This window comes from Acipenser ruthenus, chromosome 1 (assembly GCF_902713425.1).
Source record: "Acipenser ruthenus chromosome 1, fAciRut3.2 maternal haplotype, whole genome shotgun sequence".
NCBI lineage: Eukaryota > Metazoa > Chordata > Actinopteri > Acipenseriformes > Acipenseridae > Acipenser > Acipenser ruthenus.
In genome coordinates, this window is record NC_081189.1 from 78779580 (window position 1) to 78802252 (window position 22673).

Sequence of the window (22673 nt, forward strand, 5' to 3'; positions counted from 1 at the left end):
CAATGTACAAACAGCTTTAAACAAAAAGTAGGACTCTCTTTATCCATTAATATTAAGTTGTATCAAATGAAAGCCTTTATTTGAGACAAAATGACCACTGAAAACACAACTTGGGAACTTAAACTTGGGCTTTTTTTGTACTTTCTATTATTAGACATACTATAATGCAAACAAAATATTATCTTTAAAACGGTTCATAACAGTAAATTGTATTTTTCAAGGAATATAGTATTAATAATTTTGTCGACTTGATGCCACTCCACTATATCTCATGGCATTACTGACACATTGGTCATAAACTACCTAGAATGGACCAATTAACACTTATTTACTTGCCTATACCACCTAAAAAATCACCCTGATTTTTTCCGCCAGCAAAGAAGCTAGTCACATGACTTTTTACATCACTTTCATTGACTGATTTATTCTATGATGTAATGTTGCTTCTACAAAATCAGTAGTCCTTTGATACAGTTGCTTGCAACAACGTTGCCTCAAACTTGTAGCTTATATGTCACTTTCTACAAAAAAAGTATCCCTTTCTACATTTTTCTAAAGTTATAAAGGTTTACAAAACTCGAAAATGTTGCTGAATTTGTCATTCAAGGTTGTTTTTAAAATATATATATTTTGTCTGCTTGCTACTTTTTTTTTGCAGCCAACACAGATCATTTTAAACGCCTTGTTTCCAGCAGAAGTTTATTACATTTTAAAGATTGTTTCAATAGCGAATCGAGTTACAATATACATTTTTCAAGAACTGACTCAGTAGCTAGGCTAAATGTTAAAAAGTTTGAACCTTGGTTTTGGGGTGATGTTCTTGATGAACTATCAATGATAACACATTTTAGGCAACTTACATCATTAGAATATAATGTAAATAGAATTATTTATTTATTTTTTTTGAATAAAATGTCAGTTTCGTGACACTCTGTGAAATTCGTTGTTTTTTTACTGTCATTCGTGAATTTCTTTAAAAAATAAAGTGAATTTTCCGGGCCCCTATACGACTACTGCCACAATCCTCTTTCTTATCAGCTACTTTCTGACTTTTTCTTTGCACCCAAATAAGACCAATTTGAAATCGGTCTTATTTGTGGACACTTTTAGGGCCGGCGCCGCTGTTCTGCCGCTTCATAAATCTCATTTTAATATCACAGACATTTACAAATGAGCCCCACCTACAATTTGCACATGCATATAATTTAGGCTTCACACGCCTTGAAATGCATGGCTAATGAGCGGCAGAGCGCATTTTGGAATTGCTAACACAACCTTAACTCGCCAGAAGTGTCATGATACATACGGGCCAATTTTAAGGCTGGTGTAAACTCAGTACTATGGCCTTAATGCCGTCGAAAAATGCTTGATACATTGTCCCCCAATATGTTGTACTTCTAGTTTATTATGTGTTTGATGAAAATGGATTGCTCCAGGAATATTTAAGTGCCAATGACATTAGAGAACATACAGTGGGTGGTAATCAAATATATAAACATGTTCAATACACAATTAACATTTCTGTTGATATCTAATATACTGTAAAAGTAATTTAAATGTCAGATTTATTTTTGATATTCTGTTATTCCGTGGTTGCTGACAAGGGGTAAATCCAGTTTTATCCCCGCATTCCAATCTGTAAAAAAATTGCAGAAATCATAATACAATACAAATACAAAATAACGTTAGGTTATTATCATAACCCTGATTCCCTGAAATAGAAATGTAACCAATACCTCATGGGTATTAATCCTTTGACACCATCTAACCTATATAGATATTCAATAGTTGCACGTAGTGCCAGTGACGCAGGCGCGCCCCACCCCTAAAGGCACAAAGGAGACTGCTGACACTCAAAACGTCATAATTTTCCCCTCAAGACTGCTGCAATAAGACGCAGCGACCTTGAAGGTTAATGGTTACATTTCTATTTCAGGGTTATGATAATAACCTAACGTTCCCTTTCAAGTATGAAATGTAACCATTACCTCATGGGTTGACATACCAAAGATGTTGCAAGGAAAACTGCAGACCAGGTGAAAAGCTACAAGGCTCAGCCAAGGCCACCTTGTTGCATTACCATGAGGAACCCAGTACAAGTAACAGGGCTTAAAAATTGAGGGGAAACGCACCTCCAATTTTATGCTGTAAGGGTCGAGCTCGAGGCCGCCCTTAACACTCTTGTTCCAAACCTAGGGTTTTGTGGATCCACGACATTCAGCCGATAGAACCGTGTAAACCGCGTATTTCAGGTCTGCTGATTGGAAGGTCTCAAAGGGAGACTTCATAAGCGCTTCCAGCACCAAATTAAGCCTCCCACGAGGGACAATGTCCTTCATAGGTGGCCGAAGCCACCGAGCACCCTTTAAAAATTGCCCCGCCAGGAAACGAGCTCCTGGGGAGAATGAATCAATTTTAAAGAGACAAGCTGAAATGGCTGCCAAACAGACCTTTAATGCAGAGGGGGATTGCAGTATAACTGCTATGGGACAGGTTGTAGGGTCTAACCCCTTAGGCAGACACCACATTTGAAAAACGTCCCACTTGTACCCCTACTGGGTATGCTTGGATTGCGCTCTGTGACTCTATTAGAAAGCACCAGACGGCTCAAATGGTGCCGTTCAGGGGCCAGGCTCAGAGCTGCAGGCTTGATGGGTCGGGATGCCACAACGTCCCCCGCGTCTGACTGAGCAGGCTGCGGCGTTTCGGTAGGCTCTGCGGCTGGCCTTTCAGGAGCTGTATCAGGGCTGAAAACCACAGTCTCCTGGGCCAATAAGGAGCCACTAATACTCCCTGGTCTAGTCCTGCCTAACCTTTTCTAAGCACAGAGGGAGCATGGCAAGTGGAGGAAAGGCATACAGAAGCTGCCAAGGCATCTATTGCCAGTGGGTCCCCGTCCACCTGTGCTCTCCCGAACTGTTGCCAAATGAGGCTCACCATTTCTAGGTGAAGCCTCCATTCTGAGGCACTGGGGACTGTCATTGAAAGGAGGTCCGCTGCCTAATTCTTTACCCGGGGAAGATGTACTGACCGCAGTGAAAAGAGGTGACAGTGCGCCCAAAGCAACAGCTTGCGGGCAACTCGGTGGAGACTGGGGGACCTGAGGCCACCCTGGTGGTTTATGTCTGCCACCACAGTAGTGTTGTCCGTCCGGACAAGTACAGGTCTGCCCTGAACCTACTGCAAAAAAAATAAATAAAAAATTCAAGGCTAGAAACACTGCCTGCAGTTCCAGAATATTTATATGGAGACCCTGCCACAGGGGTCTGCAGGCTGAAAAACCCTGCTGCTGAACCAGCCTTGGAGAGGGCGCATGTGCAGAAAACCCAAAGGGAGGGTCTGGGAAGCTGCTGCCATCAAGCCCAGGAGCCGCTGAAACATCACTACTGTAAACCTTATGTTGTCTGAAGCTTTTTCAGCCCAAGCGGCTATTCTCTGCACTCTGTCCTCCAACAGAGTGGCCAATATGGTCTTGGAATCCAGACGCACTCCTAAATAGAAGGCTGTCTGCGAAGGTGTGAGCTGGCTCTTTGCATAGTTCACTGACAGACCTAAATGAAGCCTCAATGAGGCCAGAATAGCTTTCATGCACTTTGAAAAAGCACAAGGCCGAATGGTAAAACCAGAAACTCGTATGCTGTCACTTGGAAAACGAACTTCAGATACTTCCTGTGCCCTGATTTTATCGGGATGTGAAAGTAAGCGTCTTTTAAGTCCACCATAGTGAACCAGTCACCTGGTCTTATTGATTGCAACTGCTGCATATTAACATTTTGAATCTCTGTCGACTCTGTCTGAGATCGAGACCACCATCCCGTTTGGGCACCAGGAAGTACCTGGAGTAAAACCTTCTACCAAGTGAAGAGGGTGAGCTGTGCAAATAGCCCGCTTCTGCAGCAGGGCTGTCACCTCCTGAAACAACACTAATGCATCTCGGGGATCCGTGACTAACATTGTAGTCACGTCCCGAAATGGAGGAGGACCGTGTTTGAATTGCAGAGAATAGCCGGTCTGTACAATATTCAGCAACCAGGTGTCTGAGGTGCATTGACACCAGTTATCCAGGCGACTCCCTGAAAAGGGGCCCTGGGCCTGTGACAGCAAATTGCTAGGGCTGCTGCTTTGTCGGAGGCTTAGCGTGAGGCTTTTGCCTTTGTGCTTGACGGCAGAACTTATTGAAGTTTCCCCTGTGCGCAGCCGTGGTTCGGTTGTGAAACCCCCCTCTGGCTTTAGCAGGAGCCGGCTGAGCTGGACTCTGAGGCTGCTGGAACCTTGGTCTCCAGTTTGGTGCCGGTTTGTGTACTGGAGGTGCACCAGTGCACCAGTTCCTTCGCCCGATGAGAGCGCTGCACCATGTCAAAAGTGTGTCCTCGGGTAATGGGAGCATCCAGTAACGGTGCCTTGTCACCATCCGCTATGCGCACCTGAGACAGCCAGAGCTGATGTCTTGCAGCACCTAATGCAGCCAGGTTCCTACCCACTGCCTGCCCGTTGAATTTTGATATCCGGAGCAGGTTCTTATTCACCAGTCACAGTTCCTCGACCTGCTGTGGTGTGGGTCTGTGACTCTGTGAAAGCAACTTCAACAAACAGCTCTGGTAAGCCACCAAGATGCTGTTATAATTACCTAGTTGTGCAGCAAAAGCACCAGCTGAATAAGCCTTTTTAAGTATAATCTCAGAAACCCTGCACTGTTTATTCGGGCAGGTAGTGTCTTTGTTTAAAAGCGCTAGCTTTGGGGCTTGCCCCAATAATGCAATAGCGGCATCTACTGGTAGAAAATCAGCCAAGTTTTACTGCCTCATGCAGGCTGTACAGCATTCCCAAAGAACGTGAAGCAGCAGCTGCTGTAGCTGGGTGACCAAAGGAAGAATGCACCTCAAAAAGGAAATCCGGGTGTACCAGAGGAGACACCTGAGTGGGAGCCGGCCTCTTACTTGATGTTGTCCTACTTTTCCGAGGCACAGAGCTCTCATGAGAGGATACAGCTCTCTCTTTCTGGGCTGAAGGAGGGGAGCCTTGTCCAGGTGGAACAGACAGAAAGCGCTCTACAGAGCTGCATGACACTCGTTTCTCTAATGTACGCTTAGAGAAGGACGCACAAAACTCACAGTAATTGCGGTCGGCGAGTGCCTCTTCAGCATGCTCTGGACCCAGACAGGCAGCGCATCTGCCATGCCTGTCTTCCGTGGGGAGACCCGTCTTGCATGTCGCAAGAATGAAATCCAGGCATAATGTAACTACAGTAGTGTGCAATGCAAACAACCTTTAACTGTAATTGCTATAACACAGGGGTGGGCAAACTACGGCCTGCGAGAGCTTTTCATCCGGCCCGCGAGCTTCCTTGTGTTTTAACAATAAAGGTACTAGATTACTATAAATAGTACAAATATAAAAATCCATTAAATCGATCCATGTTATTGATTGATTTGGGTTAGAAATAACTAATTTACTAATTTACTAGGCTAATTCACGACCGACACAGAGAGATTGCATTGCCAAAAACAAATCGCTTTGCAACGTCTCACGTGGGGCGCAGTATCTGTATGACGTTTATTCATCTTTGCTAGAGTGCATGCAAGCTTGCGAAACAGCCGTTTGAATTGCAGCAGCTAGGTTTTTGTTTTTATGCTTTCTGAAGAAAAATGAGCACTTCAAAGAGAAGAAAAGTGGACAGTGAGTGTCGAGTTTTCAAAAAAGAGTGGATTGAGAAATATTTTTTCACAAACGTCGACTCGAAGGCTGTATGCCTGATTTGTCAAGAGAGCATTGCTGTGTTTAAGGAGTACAATTTGAATCGCCATTTTACAACGAAACATCCTAATTATGGCAGCAACTTAACAACAGAAGAAAAGTCAAGAAAAGCTCAGAAACTCGCTTCTAATTTAAAATCTCAGCAAAACATTTTTGTGCGACAAGCTGCGGTTCAGGAAGCAACTACGAAGTTATGTTTTGGCATTCAAGATAGCTAAACAAAATAAGCCGTTTGCTGAAGGGGAGTTTTTGAAACAATGCATGGTCGATGTTGCTGGCATGCTGTGTCCTGAATACAAAAATACGTTTGAGAACATTAGTTTGTCACGAAGAACTGTTGCTCGCCGTATTGAAGTAATTGATGAAGACTTGGCCTCTCAGTTGAACAGGAAAGCACAGTGCTTCACGCTGTTTTCGTTAGCTCTCGATGATAGTACTGACATAAAAGACACAGCGCAGCTCTTGATTTTTGTGAGAGGAATTAACAACAAATTTGAAATCACAGAGGAATTTTTATCTATGGAATCAATGAAAGGCACAACAAAGGGATTGGATTTGTATGAGAGGGTGTCTGGTTGCCTTGAACGTCTGAAGCTCCCCTGGAGTAAACTCGCAAATGTGACGACAGATGGATCGCCAAATTTAACTGGGAAAAAAGTAGGACTTTTAAAAAGAATTGAGGACAAAGTAAAAGATGTAGACTCTGAGAAAGAAATCATTTTTCTGCACTGCATCATACATCAGGAGGCACTCTGCAAAAATGTTCTGGACATAGATCATGTTGTTCACACAGCAGTGAAAATAGTGAACTACATTAGAGCAAGGGGGCTTAATCATCGGCAATTCATTTCCCTTCTTGAGGACACTGATGCTGAACACCAGGACTTACTTTATCATACGAATGTCCGCTGGCTCAGTTTAGGAAAGGTGTTGCAGCGAGTGTGGGAGCTTAGAGATGAAATTAGCATTTTCTTGGAAATGCAGGGGAAAGAAAATGATTTCCCAGAATTAAGGAATTCAAACTGGGTGTGTGACCTCGCTTTTGGTGTGGATATCATAGCACATTTAAATGAACTTAATGTGAAGCTGCAGGGCAAGGATGTGTTTGTTCACGAATTGTATTCCAATGTGAAAGCTTTCAAAGTCAAGCTCATTTTGTTTTCAAAACAAATGAAGAGCAAACTGTTCGCTCACTTTCCAACACTTAAACGTTTGGAAGTGTCGTCGGAGCGGGCAGACAGGTACAGCAACATTCTGAGTGACTTGCATGGAGAATTTTCTCGTCGATTCTCTGACTTTGAGAAGATCGAGAAGACACTGGAGCTGGTGTCATGTCCACTTTCATTTGACTACGAGAAAGCACCAGAAGAATTACAACTGGAGCTCATCGAACTCCAGTGCGACTCCACTGTGAAGGAAAAGTACCATTCACAAACACTGGACAAGTTTTATGCCTCTTTGAATGAAACAAAGTTCCCAAATATCCGCAACGTAGCCCAGACAATTCTTGTGTTGTTCGCCTCCACCTATGTGTGCGAACAAACATTTTCACTACTGAATTTCAACAAATCTCGCTACAGATCCCAGTTAACTGACCAGCATCTCAGCTCTGTTTTGCGGATTTCAACAACAAGGACAGCACCGGACTTTGATGCTATCGTAAAGAAGGGCGACCAACTGCATTGTTCACATTAACAGCAAAGAGAGAGAAAAAAAGGGGGTATGTTTTGTTTCCTTTTTTCTTGTAATGCATTTCTATGATGATATATCTATAATAATAATAAGGTTGTATGTTTCCCCCAATATCTATCTTTATTTTAATACCTGTTCTTCAGAGTTAAATCAATTAACAACAACATTGCTTTGTGGTTCACTTTTAAGCTAAAATTGTTTGAATATGTTTGGTCATTGCAACAGTTTAATAAAGAAACATTGATGGTTCAAAAAAGCTCATTATAGCAATAAACAGGAAAACTACCAAACGTATGTAGTGCAGTACACTGAGAATTGTGAGCGATGCACATAATTTGTGTTCAGACAGGGGCAACATAATTGAGCACGTAAAATCAAAAGACAACTCAATGATGCCATTTTATGATGATTTTACCACAAAATTGTTTTGTGTCTGTTTGAACATGATTGGTTTGTTTGTTAAGTATACATTTATATAGTCCGCCATACAATTTCCATACCCTGATGTGGCCCTCAGTCCTAAAACTTTGCCCACCACTGCTATAACAGTATAGCAAATATTACTAGTACCCAAACGAGACTGTTGAACAATGCACGTTACTATGCAGCAAGTTACTATGCAGCTGGCAGTGCGACAACAGTGGTCAAATGACTCTAACCAGTGCCGATTAGATCAATGACGGTACCATCTTGTATTGAATGCTTAACATCTGTTCTGTTTACTATAGTACAATGTACGGTACACACAGAACATGTCTATAGTGCACATCCACAGTAAACACAGTACAGTGCAACAGTATGGTACAGTGCACAGAGATGATGCATGGTATGCACAGTGTAGTACAGGATACACAGTACGGTACAAACGGTATGGTGCTAAAGACATAGTATAATGCCCAATGTACAGTATATACAGTCAGTATATAGTGCATGGTACCCCTGGTACGGTAAGGTGCATGGTACATACGGTACAGTGTACGGTACGGTGCACACAGTATAGTACGGTGCAGAGCATGTACCAGTACCGTTATGGTAACCTCGTTCACTAAGAACGGTGGTAGATCAGTGACCTACAGTTACTGAAGAAGCAATATGCAGGGATGCCCACCTGTATAGCTTCTGGCTTAACACAACACAGCCCTAAGACGGGAGGAAGCCTGCTGTCAAGCCGTGACAGCCTTCGCAATGGTACTGCAAGCAGAGACCAGAGCGGCAATGAAACACTGCGGGAAGGACTGCAAGCAATCAGACCCGAAGCAGAGCTGAACCCAGCAACTGCTAGTGAATCGGAAGGGTAACCTCGTTCGATGTACAAAGTACTGGCAGGAACGGGAGCAGGTCTGGACCTACAGTTACCACAGGAGCGATACAGGGATGCCCACATATAACGCTTTTTGGCGAACCAACAGATCGAAACCCAAGGAAAGCCTACTGTTAGAGCCCTAACAGTCTTCACACTAATGCTGCAAGCAGATCTTAATGTGGTACAGAGACACTGTGGGAAAAGCTGCAAGCAGATTGACCCAGCACCTGCGTCTCTGTCAACGCAGGACAGCTGAGCCCAGCAGCCTTGTTGTATTTCTGTGGAAAAAGACAATACAACAGAGAAAACTATTTCTTCTCACACAAAACAGTAATCAAACAGTTACGTTATTTTAATATGCATCACTGGCACTACGTGCAGCTTTGGAATATCTATTCAGGTTAGACGGTATCAAAGGATTAATACCCATGAGGTAATGGTTACATTTCGTACTTGAAAGGGAACAATGTGCATTCGTTCACTGATAGCTGCATATTTCTCTGTTCATAGGCCAAACATCTTGGCAGATAACTGTTAAGGACTAGTAGCTACTGATGGGTGAATAATAAAACAGAGCAGTTGTTTCTTGGCTAATGCATTTTATATTTTGTGGATAAAAAACGGGATAGGCATGTACTATTACACCATGTCAAAAACTACTGTGAAGATAAAAAACAGAACAAATAATAGAATCTGATGGCATTAGATGATGCAGTATTAAATTTAGTGGATATTGCATTTTCACTATGATGATGGCAAAATCCCATACAGAAGGTATTTGGACTACAGTAGGAGGGTATGCTGTGGTATGTATCACTGCTTTATTAGCCTTCTTAAAATATATTTCTAGTTTTTTATTGCAGTTTTGGTTGGAGATGTACAATGCATTAGTAAGACCTCATCTAGAATATTGTGTTCAGTACTAGTCACCTCACTATAAAAGGTATTGCTACTCAAGAAAGAGTGCAAAGAAGAGCGACCATAATTATCCCAGGTTTAAAAGGCATGTCCTATGCAGACAGGCAAAAAAATAAAAATAATTGATTCAGTCTTGAACAAAGAAGACAACGCGGCAATCTGATTCAAGCATTCAAAACTCTAAAAGGTATTGACAATGTCGACCCAGGGGACTTTTTTGACCTGAAAAAAGAAACAAGGACCAGGAGTCACAAATGGAGATTAGATAAAGGGGCATTCAGAACAGAAAATAGGAGGCACTTTTTTGGAAACAACTCCCCAGTAATGTTGTTTAAGATGACACCCTGGGATCCTTCAAGAAGCTGCTTGATGAGATTCTGGGATCAATAAGCTACTAACAACCAAATGAGCAAGATAGGCCAAATGGCCTCCTCTCGTTTGTAAGCTTTCTTATGTTCTAATAACAAGTGCAAAGTGTGCTCCACTTTTTTTCTGTAAATTTTTTCCCAAACTAGAATAAAACAACTAAGATGCTTGGAAGAAAAAACCTGAGGTGTATTTTTTCCTATTTCTTTATTCCTGTTAGAAAAGTAGACAAAACTTTGCACATGAGCAAATTCTTAGTAACTGTCCTATGCATTAAGTCAAGCAGTGCTAAAAATATTATAACAATGTTAGGGAATGGGCAGAGCAGGGAAGAATCTTTGGAGTTACAGTATCTGCAAAAGTATATAAATGTCACACTAGGAAGATTTTTTCCATAATGTGCTAAATTGTGGAAGCTTTCTTCTTCTTCTTCCATAAGACGGAAGCCAATGGTAAGGTGTTGCAGGTAAAATGATTTATTTCCTTAATTTTAAGGACCTGTCATTAGTCCTACGTAGCAGTTGCAACTTACCGCAGTCTGACTGATCTTGTGTCTGTGGCATGTGATGTAGACGACATATGGCCAGTCATCTGGTTCCATTGTCACTCCAGCTGCATGGGCACACGTTACATGGAAGGAAGTTGGGCACCGGCCATACGAGCACTGGATGCAGGCTCCTGAGACCTTCTTGATTCTCTTCCTGCAGTAGGCACATTTCTGAGGAGAAAATAAAAGGCCCATAGAAGCATATTACACAAGTAATTAATTACAGGTTGACAGGGCTGTGTTTACAGCAGTTGCTCTTCTATTGTTTTCATTAGAAGCATAGAAATTCTCTAGTCATTATCTTTAGTAGAATATAGTCAAATCTGGTTTATATATTTTAGAGTGGCAGTATTAAGATCGGCTACCAAAAAGGACTGCTAGGTTATTATAAACGTTTATTATTAGATTGATGGTTTTCATTAAACTTACTATTATTATTATTTTTTATTTCATCCACTGGCAAAATCTCTGTGTTTATCACAGGACTGAATCAGATTTAAAATATTTGAACAACATACAGCAAGATATCTGTGTCCATCGATCTTCCTGATAGTATCTACAATTTAATACATTGTTTACCTGGTATGTTTTTTTTCACAACAGAAGAAATGATTAATGAAAGTTATTCCTGTGATGATTAAATATATAAAAATAGATTTATTGGCTTGTCGTGCTGTGCTTTCTGAAGAATTCCAAGAGGACTACAATGCTGTTAATGGGAATATATATATATATATATATATATATATATATATATATATATATATATATATATATATATATATTTTTGCTACAGTTTGGGTTTTAGGTAATTGAATATTCGATGTGGTAAGAATGTCAAGCTAGCAAGTATGTATCTCATTTACTATATGTTGAAACTACACGATAAACAGCCCTCTGGTACATAGCGACCCGTTTATTACTATATATTTATAGTTAATAAATTGCAAGCAAAGGCGTTCACAGGCAACAGGGAATACCCACAGATCCCATTATATGGTTGCCTAACTCCTCCTGAGTGAAATTGTTGTTATGTTTCTTTCCATATTACATTTTAAATATCTTTCCTAATGAGCAACATGAATTATATACTTTCCAGTTTTAAATTCATACTATACCATGACTCTTTCCCTCTTGATTTAACAAAAAAAAGCTTTTTAGAGCAATGAAGGATTCTATTTAAGTCATTATAACGGCAGCACAAGTTGCATTACATCTAATGGGCAGTGCTGCCTTAAGCCCTAAGTCTGTTAACATGTGCTTAAAGCAAATTCTTACTACAGTAGGTTGGTTGATAAAGTGGGCTGTCAAATATATATATTTATGTTGTCACTAATAAATAAATAGCATATTTCTGGCAACATCTAGTGTGGTTTTCCTTATCCATAACACCACCAGACTCACTGACTGCAGATAGGAAAGAAGGGTTTTCTTCCAATGAGAACACTGTTGTTACAGTATAGTGCAGACAAAAGCAACCAACGCGACGCTCCCTTCAGAATCCCCAGCGAAGACCGGCGATTCCGCACAGCCAGGACGCAAACCTGCACTCAATGACTGACCTGGCACACCAGCAGGTGTACCAGGTTTGATTGTCCACTGTGTTCCTTCTATTTTTAGGGTACATACAAAGCAATGCATTCCAGCGGGGTTTTCTACCAACATTTAAATACAATTAACGTTTTTCTGATTACACCCTTGAGCTGCGCACCAACAATTGGGTTGATTGTATTTAAGTGGTAACTGCTACTTACAGCTTTTTAATGCAAGGTTCTTCTACATTGTCAGGCTTACTTGGCTGGATACGTTATTAAGTGCTGGTCATCTCAACTTCAAAACCATCCATGGCTGTGAGACACAAAACCAAGACAGCTTGACTGTGTACTTCAACATACAGCAATTCATAAAGCATTGTCTTTGTGTGGAGCTACTGCGCCAGCCTTATGTGTGGATAGGGCTCCACCACAAGATTGTATATTTGACTCATTACATTTAAAATGGTTGTTTGGAAAGTAAACTAACTATTATTCAGTAACTAAGTAACACGTTAAAATGTGTCTTAGGGACAGTAAATTACCCTAAAAGCCAACTATACAATACTGTATATCAACTTTCAAATATGCAAAGTTCATACAGTGCTCAACATAATGTTTACTGCTGTGAACTCACAAGTTCTTGACACACAGTTCTAAGACTTTTTAACAAAAAAACACCCACTGGCAGAAGTTCAGACAGAACTATGTCAATGCCAACCCATTACTATGTAATGAAAATCTTGATAATGACATTTTCCACTGGCAGCATACTACACTGTCATTAAAATCTATTAAAATTAAAAGGATCAGATATAATGACCACGTTAACCAGAGCTTGTGACCACATTCTATTGTTCTTTGTAGTTACAAAACCGAATCGTCTGACTAATACCCACCTAACATTACAGCTAAGACAAAATAGAACTGATGTGGGGTTAGTCAGGGTAAAGCTATTTGCCAGCTTGGCTTTCTTCAGAGTAATCAAATTGTCAACAAACAGATAATGTATACTACTTTATGTTAAAAACAGCCAGTTGTTTGTTGTGTATTTATTTCAATTACATACAACAGAAAAGGTAATATATTGCTTAGGAGATACAGAACATTCTAGTCAGATACAGTACCTGTGTTTTACGTTAGGAGGTTCCTTAACACGTTAACAAAATTAGTGTATCCAGCATCAGGTAAATGGGAGTGAGCATGTGTTTAGAACTGAGACTGTTCCCTGCCAAGAGCAGAATGTGTAGCCTCTTCAAGTTGCATATTTACTTCAGGTCATCTTCCAATACAGGCTGAAAATTACAATTTTGAATCACAAGACTGGTGGAGCAGCATAATATGTTTATGGCCAGAAACTGATAGGGAAAATAGTCATATTTCTCATTATTTTAAAAGAACAATAAAGCAATATTTAGTTTCTATCTAATTGTAATATCTGGTTTCATAATTTTAATTTGTTTAAGTTTCTACATGCATACAAAAATCATCAGAAAGATCCAATTTCATTATTTTTCTTTTCATTTAGAAAAAAAAACTGTGACTGAGGTAATCTCAAATGCCTTGTCGTTTAATTGGGACAGCTGCTTATTCTGGATAGTTTTACTTCTCCCAAGGCATCACGATAAAGCGACGTCGACTGCATATGGGTTTAGAATGTTAATAATATGCACCACAATACGCTGGTTTGCAGCTGCCAAACTTGATATCTCTGTCATCGCTTAGTATCTTCTGTCGGCTCTATTAACAAGCGTACTAGGGAAGTATTATTTTAAGGTAGAGTGTTCACTCTAACTTCTCTTCAAAAAAGTGTTATCAACACATGGAATTTAAGCACTTGTATATTGCATCTAGCTGTAGATACTTTGCCATCAATGGTTTCATTCATTTCAAAGAACTACTGTGCAATGTAATGGAACAACCTGTGGAGAAACTTTAGCCTCTAGTGAAGTTAGGAATCCTGCTTCGATATTTCAAAGCCCCAGACTGATTTCAGCAACGTGAAATATTCCTTCCTTCCTCAATTCTATTGCACCAGACCCCCAGTTTCTTGCATGAAATGAAAAGAATGCAGGGGACTTCCAGATATCAATTACAATAGCTTAGGAGTTGTCTACATTGGTGGGACGGGCGGTGGTTCCTTCAGGTTTAGGTTGGAGAACTTGTCAGTCAGTCACACGTTGGTTCCTCAGGTGCTGGTTTTAACATTAAGCAGCTTTAGAACTCACAGCTGTTCCAGCCCTAAGAGTCTAGTTACAATAAAATAAAAAGGAAAATAAGGGGAAAGCTTGTCCAGAAATGGTTTGTTGCCAACAAGAGCATGATAGGCCCATCATCAAAATCATTTTCTTCACTTGCTGCATCTTTTTGGTGAAAATAAACTGGTTTACCATTAACACAAAGTACAGACAGAGTTCACTTCCTGTCAAGTTTTAAATGTTAACTTTTTTGTTTTGTTTTGTTATGCTTTGTTCTTGGCAATAGATAATTAAAACCATCAGTCCAACTGTGCTAGTTTGTTGACAACCCAGTTTCTAAGGGCTGAAACATCGCCAAAGACCAATGAAAATGAGAAACTATAAATCTCCTTCAGCACTTCTTAGGAAATCGGAAACTCAATACTTATTTTTATTTGCAGTTGGTTCCTAGTCAATGAATGTACTGGACCACAGTGCTCTCCACTGCAATAATCTAACCCAGATGTTTCACTTGATTTCACACCCTCTCGGTGTCAACGGCTTCACTGGCCACAGTAAGATTCAGCTGTGCTTCCATGCTTCCACCTGTTGCATAAGTAGGCTTTTCGTAGATGTGCTTTAGAATTCTGAAACTCTCACTCTAAACAGCGGCTTAGTTTGAAACTGCCAAGTTAACTATCAATCAAGAATACCCACATGGAATACTAATACTTAATAAGCATAGGAAATATTTTTTCTGGGTATCTTTCATGGCAGCTTAAGGACTGGCCAGTATACAGTTGGTATATTGTTGGCAGAGCAAGGTGCCTTTTATCTGCTTTTTTTTTCTGGATCATGTTTTAATTCTGGACAACTGGTGTTGTTTGTTTAATCTTTTGCTAAATTGCACTGCTTTTTACGTTTTACACAGTTCTGTACATGGGTAACATTTTGATTTCATTTTGCTGTTGGGTTGTTAATGGGAAATTTTACATACTGCTACAGTACGTACCGGATTTAAAAGTATGTACTGTATTACAGTCCACGTGTCCACAGTCGCCTCTTTTGGCAAGTGATATTTATAGAATCGTTCTGAATTAAACTACTTCTTCTGTTGAAAATATAGTACTGTACCAACAAAACCAACCACAGTACATCTAAATGGAAGCCTACTTATTTTAAAACATAGTCCTTTCAGCTATGTATTTTTGACATTGTATCTTTTTTGTGTTCCCTGAAAAAATGGACAAGGGTTGGAACGGGCCAAAATGAAATAATCAGATATGCATCACTGAAGTAAAAATTTTATAGGGTCGGATATGTAAGTGCTGACTGTAATATGTGTGAAGTTTTTTTAAAGCACACCCAATAAGGCTACTATAATTCAATATGTAATTGTACTTTAGCTATGAATGATAATTACAGTTAAATTCTTGCTACAAATAGTAAAAAGTTATGATTCAAAAAACATAGTATCTTGACAAAAGCATAGTGCATAAGCAAACCTTACATTGTACTCAAACCAAAGTGGTAGTCATTTATCATGCGATACTACTGCCCTTCCACCATCTTGCTACACAAGGGCAGATAATTGTGCCAGTAATTACATAGATCAAATATAAATGATAACAGAATAGTGGCTTTAATACCTTGTCAGCTGTGCTTGGAGCAATGTATTGTGCCTTGGGTAATGTATCTGCTTTTGATAAGTATTTAGACAGAGAACCATGTTACTGTCCCCGTTATCTTTCACTTGAGAAACCTGCCTTCTGACAACCTTGGTTTAGATTTAAAAAACAACTACAACAAAACAGTAATTTAATTCAACTTTTTATATAGCCCCCAATAACACTTTACTCTTCTTAGTTTGTGGGTTTTCTTAAGACAGTAATCATAAATCAAAGAGTGTATGTTGCTAAGAAACAGTCAGTCAATGCCCAGAAGGAAAATCTTTGGTTTGGGCTGACACAAATTTTATGTCTATTAAGTCACATACAAAGACATGCCTTGGAGATCATTCAGTTAAAAATATTTTCCCTCCATTTAGAAACAAGAAAAATACTTTGTAAATAAACCAAGTCACTATATATATCTATATCTATCTATCTATCTTATATATATATATATATATATATATATATATATATATATATATATATATACACTCATTTGACAGTAATTTGCAAGAAGTATTTTCCCAGCTTTAATTAAAAGTAACAAATATATGCATTCCCTAGCAGAGGTAATAAGTTATCTATGCAGTACTGTGACAGGGTGCTTCGGCAAGGAGACTCAAGAGACCAGAAACGCTACAGTGAAGTGCTCACGCACATTTATTTATATTTAAAGTACCTTCACCATCACAATCTAAACTAACACATGTTATCACCCTATTTATAAACTTGTGGCTGGAGCCTTAATCAATCATTAATTCAATTCACTGCACCAGCCATATCTCCATGTGTTTTTGCAGGAAGGAATTTAACCCCCTCCCTGCCACCCAATATTCCCCACACACACCTGCATCAGCAGGGCTTTCACCCTGCCACAAGTACAGTGAAACTTAAGGCGGCAAAAATCAAAACATTTGTCTACTCTAAATATTACAGGACAGCACTTTGATTTTGCCGCCTGTAAAGAAGCAAGTCTTTTACATGCTTGTAATTTACGATCCCAGTCCTTAACCCTTTAAGGACTGGGATCGTGTTAACACAATAATAACGCAGTGGGCTTCTAGGACCACGATCATGTAAACACGTTAAAAAAAGCACTTCATTTTGATAACTTACAAGGCCACTGTACAGACTTGAAACACATATCAGTGGATAGGGGAGGGACTGACATTCGCTTCATGATAGTCACTGAGAGAGGCATTTGGTGTCTAAAGGGCAGTGACAGTTTATAGCAGCCTACAGACGAAAGCAGAAACAAAAAATCACAGGAACTTGTTTAGAGCTAATAAAAGTGGAAACACTAAATCTGATGTGTTTGACTTATAATTATATTAGAACATTTATTATGTGTTATGCGTTTTAATATATATATGTTTTTACAACATTTATAAACATCAAGAAACGAGTGGATATAAGCATATACTATTTCATGAACTAAATGTATCAGGTATGTGTTTTTTTTCCTTATTACTGATAATAATGGAATGAATAACTATTATTTTATTTTAAAATATACATTTTGAGAAAATAAATTGAGAGTAGTGTCCATTATTGCTTATGAAGAACCTGAGAAAAAAACGTGTATTATGTCATTGCAATCACTCAGGTGAATCAATGTCTTGTACATTGCCTAAACATCAATATTTTTTCAACAAAACTTTCAGGAAGTATTGTAAGGTCTCTCGGGTCATAGAATAACGTTTTTATACATGTATCGCTAAGCAGAATACATAATAAAAATACTTAACTTAAAAAAAAATAAGTTCACAGCTTAGGTTTCATTTTGAGTCTATTGCTCCATCATTGTAGCAGCTAGACTGAAAGGGACGGTATCGTTGGAAAGCATGTTCATTTCATATTGAGGTTCAATGGTGCCTTTTTTTTTGGAGCCATCTATGATTACAATATATACTGTGTATATATATATACTGTGTATATATATATATATATATATATATATATATATATATATATATATATATATATATATATATATAGCAGTGACGAAACATGATTATTTTGGAAAAACTTTTTTTTTTTTTTCACATAATTCTCATCTCTACCACATATAATATGCCTGATCATGTTGCAACTTACACAATATGAAAGGAAATGTTATATTTGATATGTTACATGCATGCAGTTCAAACTATCCAGTAGTTAAACATACATAAATGAAAACAGTGAAAAACAGGCAGAAATAGGGCTGAGTGTAAAGAGCTAAAAAAAAGAAATGGAGCGCTGATTTAAAAGAAAAGCACCTTTTTCTTCTGCTGCATGCAAAAACTCCATGTCAGGCAATGGCAAAAGCAATGGAGAGTGCTCTCACAGTGATGAACAGCTAGGTCTCCTGAAAGCAGCTTATTTTAAAGCACCAGTGTGAATCATGATGCAGTAAAAAAAAAAAAAAAATATATATATATATATATATATATATATATATATATATATATATATATATATATATATATATGTATATATATATATATATATATATATATATATATATATATATATAATTGTGTTGAAAAAAAAAAAAAAAAGCAAAACGTTTGAGAAGTACTTTATAGTGTGGAGTAGTGGTTAGGGCTCTGGACTCTTGACCGGAGGGTCGTGGGTTCAATCCCCAGTGGGGGACACTGCTGTTGTACCCTTGAGCAAGGTACTTTACCTAGATTGCTCCAGTAAAAACCCAACTGTATAAATGGGTAATTGTATGTAAAATAATGTGATATCTGTATAATGTGAAATAATGTATAATGTGATATCTTGTAACAATTGTAAGTCGCCCTGGATAAGGGCGTCTGCTAAGAAATAAATAATAATAATAATAATAGTGTTCTGAAAAAAGGACGCCATTTCCAAGATGCTACTGTAAAATAAATATTTTTTAGTGAATTTTTATAGGTAGAGAGTCAACTATAGCCAGAAAAACGACTGGTCCTGGGGGAGCATCCCACAGAAAAATGCTTGGTCCTGAAAGGGTTAAAGAACAGTAAAATGACTGCAGTACCTTTCATTGAAGCCTGTTGGAAACAAGTGAAAACTTCCACTTTCCACTTGTTTCTGTAAATACATTGTGGAAAATATGTATATTCTGAATTTCTTTACCTCTCGAAAGGAAATTCAGTGACTAACTTTTAAATGTTTCTGTAGATTTGATCAAGGAGGAGTGAGACTTAATTAGTTTGAGTGACACCAGTTTTGTGAAGAAAAGCACTGATAATCACTAATTACTTATTTTGGTCTCAGTGGTGCAGGTATTGGACTCTCAAGTTTAAGGATTATTTTTGTCCAGGATTATAAATATCAGGTCAACTGAGTTAAAAAAAAAAAAAAAAAAAAAAAAAAAAAAATGTAATTTGGTGTTCAGGAGATTTTAGAGAAGTGTTTTTTTTTTTGTTTATTTTGTAGCATTATTATTATTTATTATTATTATTATTATTATTATTATTATTATTATTATTGGTAACTATTTATTTCCATTTTGCTTTACTTGGCTGGTTATTGTGCAGAGTTGTGTATGAGAAACGTATGAGTCTACATTAATACTTCATATCTATTTTAACTTTTGGTGCATAGAGTTAACTCAAATACATCAGAAAACAAACACTAATGGAGACAAAGCCTATATGAGTCAGCTGTGCTCCAGCAAAACTGTCAACTTCTGTTTCCCTACCAATGGACACAGGCTTTAGGGGCTGTATCTTTGCTTTGCCATGGCACTGATAAGGAAAAGGTCTCCTTAAAGATTACACATAAAATATATTTTCTTGAAATATATATTTTTTCCTACTGCCATGCTAATTGGAAGTGATACATTTCTATTTACTCATTTTTGGCACTGAGCAAACAATCTGGCAGTAGCCTGAAAATATCCCAGAAGTAAGATAGGCCTTACTTTAGCCTTTTGAGTTAATTACAAAACAAACAGTAGTTGCAGTTAAAAAAAAAAAAAATCCTGTGTGTACAGACAACACATTTTGAAGAAAATAATCTCTGCCCTTGTCATGGCTTTGCAATAAACAATGTGGCCATCGACAGGTTTTCATGAAGTAATAACATAACTTTAACTCAAATAAACACTTAAAATAAAATGTAGAAAAGGGAGCATTGTAAAATGCAAAAAAAAAAAAGAAAAAGAAAATCTACTTTATTACATTGAACATAACAAGAATTAGGCTTGTATCATGAAAGACAAATAAAACGCTGATCACTATACAGCCATTACTTTTACAAGTTAAAGTGACGTACCTGACCTGTAGTATATGCACAAAGAAACAGACCCCGATTGACTTGCTTCACAAATCAGAAGCATCGCCGGCAACTGCAGAAGTATATAGAGATCACTATTTGGCAGTTAATGTGGCATGCACAGCAAAATCTGGACTTCAAAATGCTAAAGATTTTTGACAGCCAGAAGTAAATAGGGAACCAAGAGTGGCTGTGTTGATCTTCTGTTATATATATAGGGGTATACTTAAATCGCGGTAAATTTATTTTTCACAGGTATGTTGCGGAATAAAATTAGGATTTTGCGGACATTTTGCGGACCTGTTAAACATTAAATAAACCTAAGTAGACAGTTTTTCAGAACACTATAAAGGGCATCTGTCATACTTTAATAAAGGTAATGTATGCAGCACATTAGTTGTCATGTTATTTGTCCCATCCAATAATCTATTTTATCAGTACCGAGTCAAAACAAAGAAAACGTGGCTATTCTGGTCTAAAATTCCAACTACATTTAAAAAGCAAGCAGCAGGTTGAAGCGAGGTGGCTGTGCTGGATCGTTTTAGTACTGATTTAACTTGCAGACAGGAATACTTTTAGTCTGGGCTGACTTTCCAGTTTGGTTTCTGAAAGCTGTTTATTTTACGTTCTGTTCAGCAGCCTCTGAAGTAGCCTTTTGTTTAATGTGTGATTCTGAAGCTAAATTGATAGTATTTTCTCCAAAGACACATTAAGATATGGAAAACAATTACCTCAGTCTGCATGTACAGTTTCTTTGGGAAATATTTTGAAATTATCATCAGCCGAAATATACTTTGCTTTTTTTTGTAGTCCATGTCTGGTATTTCACCTCCAATGCTGAAAACTAGATTTTAGCAACTGTGAATGACAAGTAAGTGGGGGAGACCCAAAAACCGGAGATCCAGACAGGAGTTTCTCAAAGAATGGACTGTATGGTCCAGGTAAGTTTATTATTTACACAAAAATAAACAAACAAACAAAAATAATATGCCTAGCCCTGTTCGGGCCTAACTGACTTTCTTCTTTGTCCCTCACTACACAGTGAAATCAACAAACACCGCTCCACAAGGTCCAACACTTCCTGCGTTGCCGAGATGACCGTTCCAGACCTCCCAGATGTTAAGAAGGCGGGCTTTCTGGTTTCCCCACCAGAAATAGTGTTCAACAAAATAAAGTTTCTTTTTTAAAGTCTCTCACATGTCCGTGTGGTTATTTTTATATTCAATCACAAAGTCACATGCCTTCAGGTTTACCTCTCACTCCCAGGATCCCTATTTGGCTGGCTATACTAGTTTAACTTTCCCACACTGTAGCAAATTAATATTGGCGATTTCATTCACCTGCAAATTTAACTAAAAAAAAAAAACAAAACACATTGCATAAACTGCAGCAGTCCTGAATCACATACCCCTTTCAACCTTGCAACAGGCTGTGGAATTCCAGTTTTATTCCAAGCAAACTGGAGTCTGTTCCCTGCGACAACCTCCCACGAACTGCCCTGACTCCCTCAGCTTGCCTCCTTATATACCCAGGAGTCCCCGCCCATCCTGTCTCTGCCACGGAGGCTCCTGGGACATGTAGTGTTTTTTTTTTTTTTTTTTTTTTTTTACTCTCGGACAGCCAATTTAAAAAGCGACAAAGTCTAGGTTCATCACACAACCTAAATCAAAACAATGCAGCACCAACTTTGTCCCACCCCCTACTGCACAGTACAGATCACGGAAAAGCAGTACAGACGCACTGATAAGCTGATTAAAACTTTGTCATTTGAATAGTAAACAAGAACGTTAACCGCTTTGTGTAAATATTATTTGTGGACGTTTTTTGTTTGTTTGTTTTTTGCTTAAGTGCAATGCACACAGGACGGCGAAGGAATAAAAAAAGCCTATCTACAGAAGGAAGATACGTAGTTTGCGTCGCTTGCTGTGTGCAGTAGTTCATTTAAATGAGGTTCTTTTTTTTTCCTCTCCGTACTTGTTTGTATGCATTGGCCCCTAAGAATTTTGCGGTGACCCCTCAATTTCACGATTTCCGCGAAATTGCGATTTAGGTAGATCCCTATATAAATATATATTTATATATATATATATATATATATATATATATATATATATATATATATATATATATATATATATATATATATATATACACACATACACACACACTGATGCACACAAGAAACGCAACACTCACGTCTGATGGATTTAATAAACATAGGATATGAAACAAAATCACGTAAAATGTGAACAAAAATACAGATCAAAGAATCATGATAAGTTTTCAGTATGAAAACATTACAAAGTTAGTATCGGGTATGACCTCCCTGAGGATTAACACAATCCTGGCAGTGTTGACGCATAGACCTGATCAGCCTCTGGACAGACTGCCGTGGGATGTTCCACCACTCTTCCTGTGAAGCTGCAGCCAGCTGGCGAAGGTTGGCTGGTCGTGGTC

The 22673-nt window shown here is 38.4% G+C and overlaps 1 protein-coding gene across 4 annotated transcripts in view; it reads right to left on the reverse strand.

Annotated features, from left to right (window-relative positions):
- The window catches only part of kdm4c (lysine (K)-specific demethylase 4C), a 221347-nt gene that overhangs the window by 22702 nt on the left and 175972 nt on the right, over positions 1-22673 (reverse strand). For all 4 annotated transcript variants that reach the window (XM_059030251.1, XM_059030246.1, XM_059030260.1 and 1 more), the window contains one exon: positions 10566-10751. In XM_059030251.1, coding sequence (XP_058886234.1) covers positions 10566-10751 — 186 coding nt within the window. The remainder of the gene's footprint in view (positions 1-10565; positions 10752-22673) is intronic.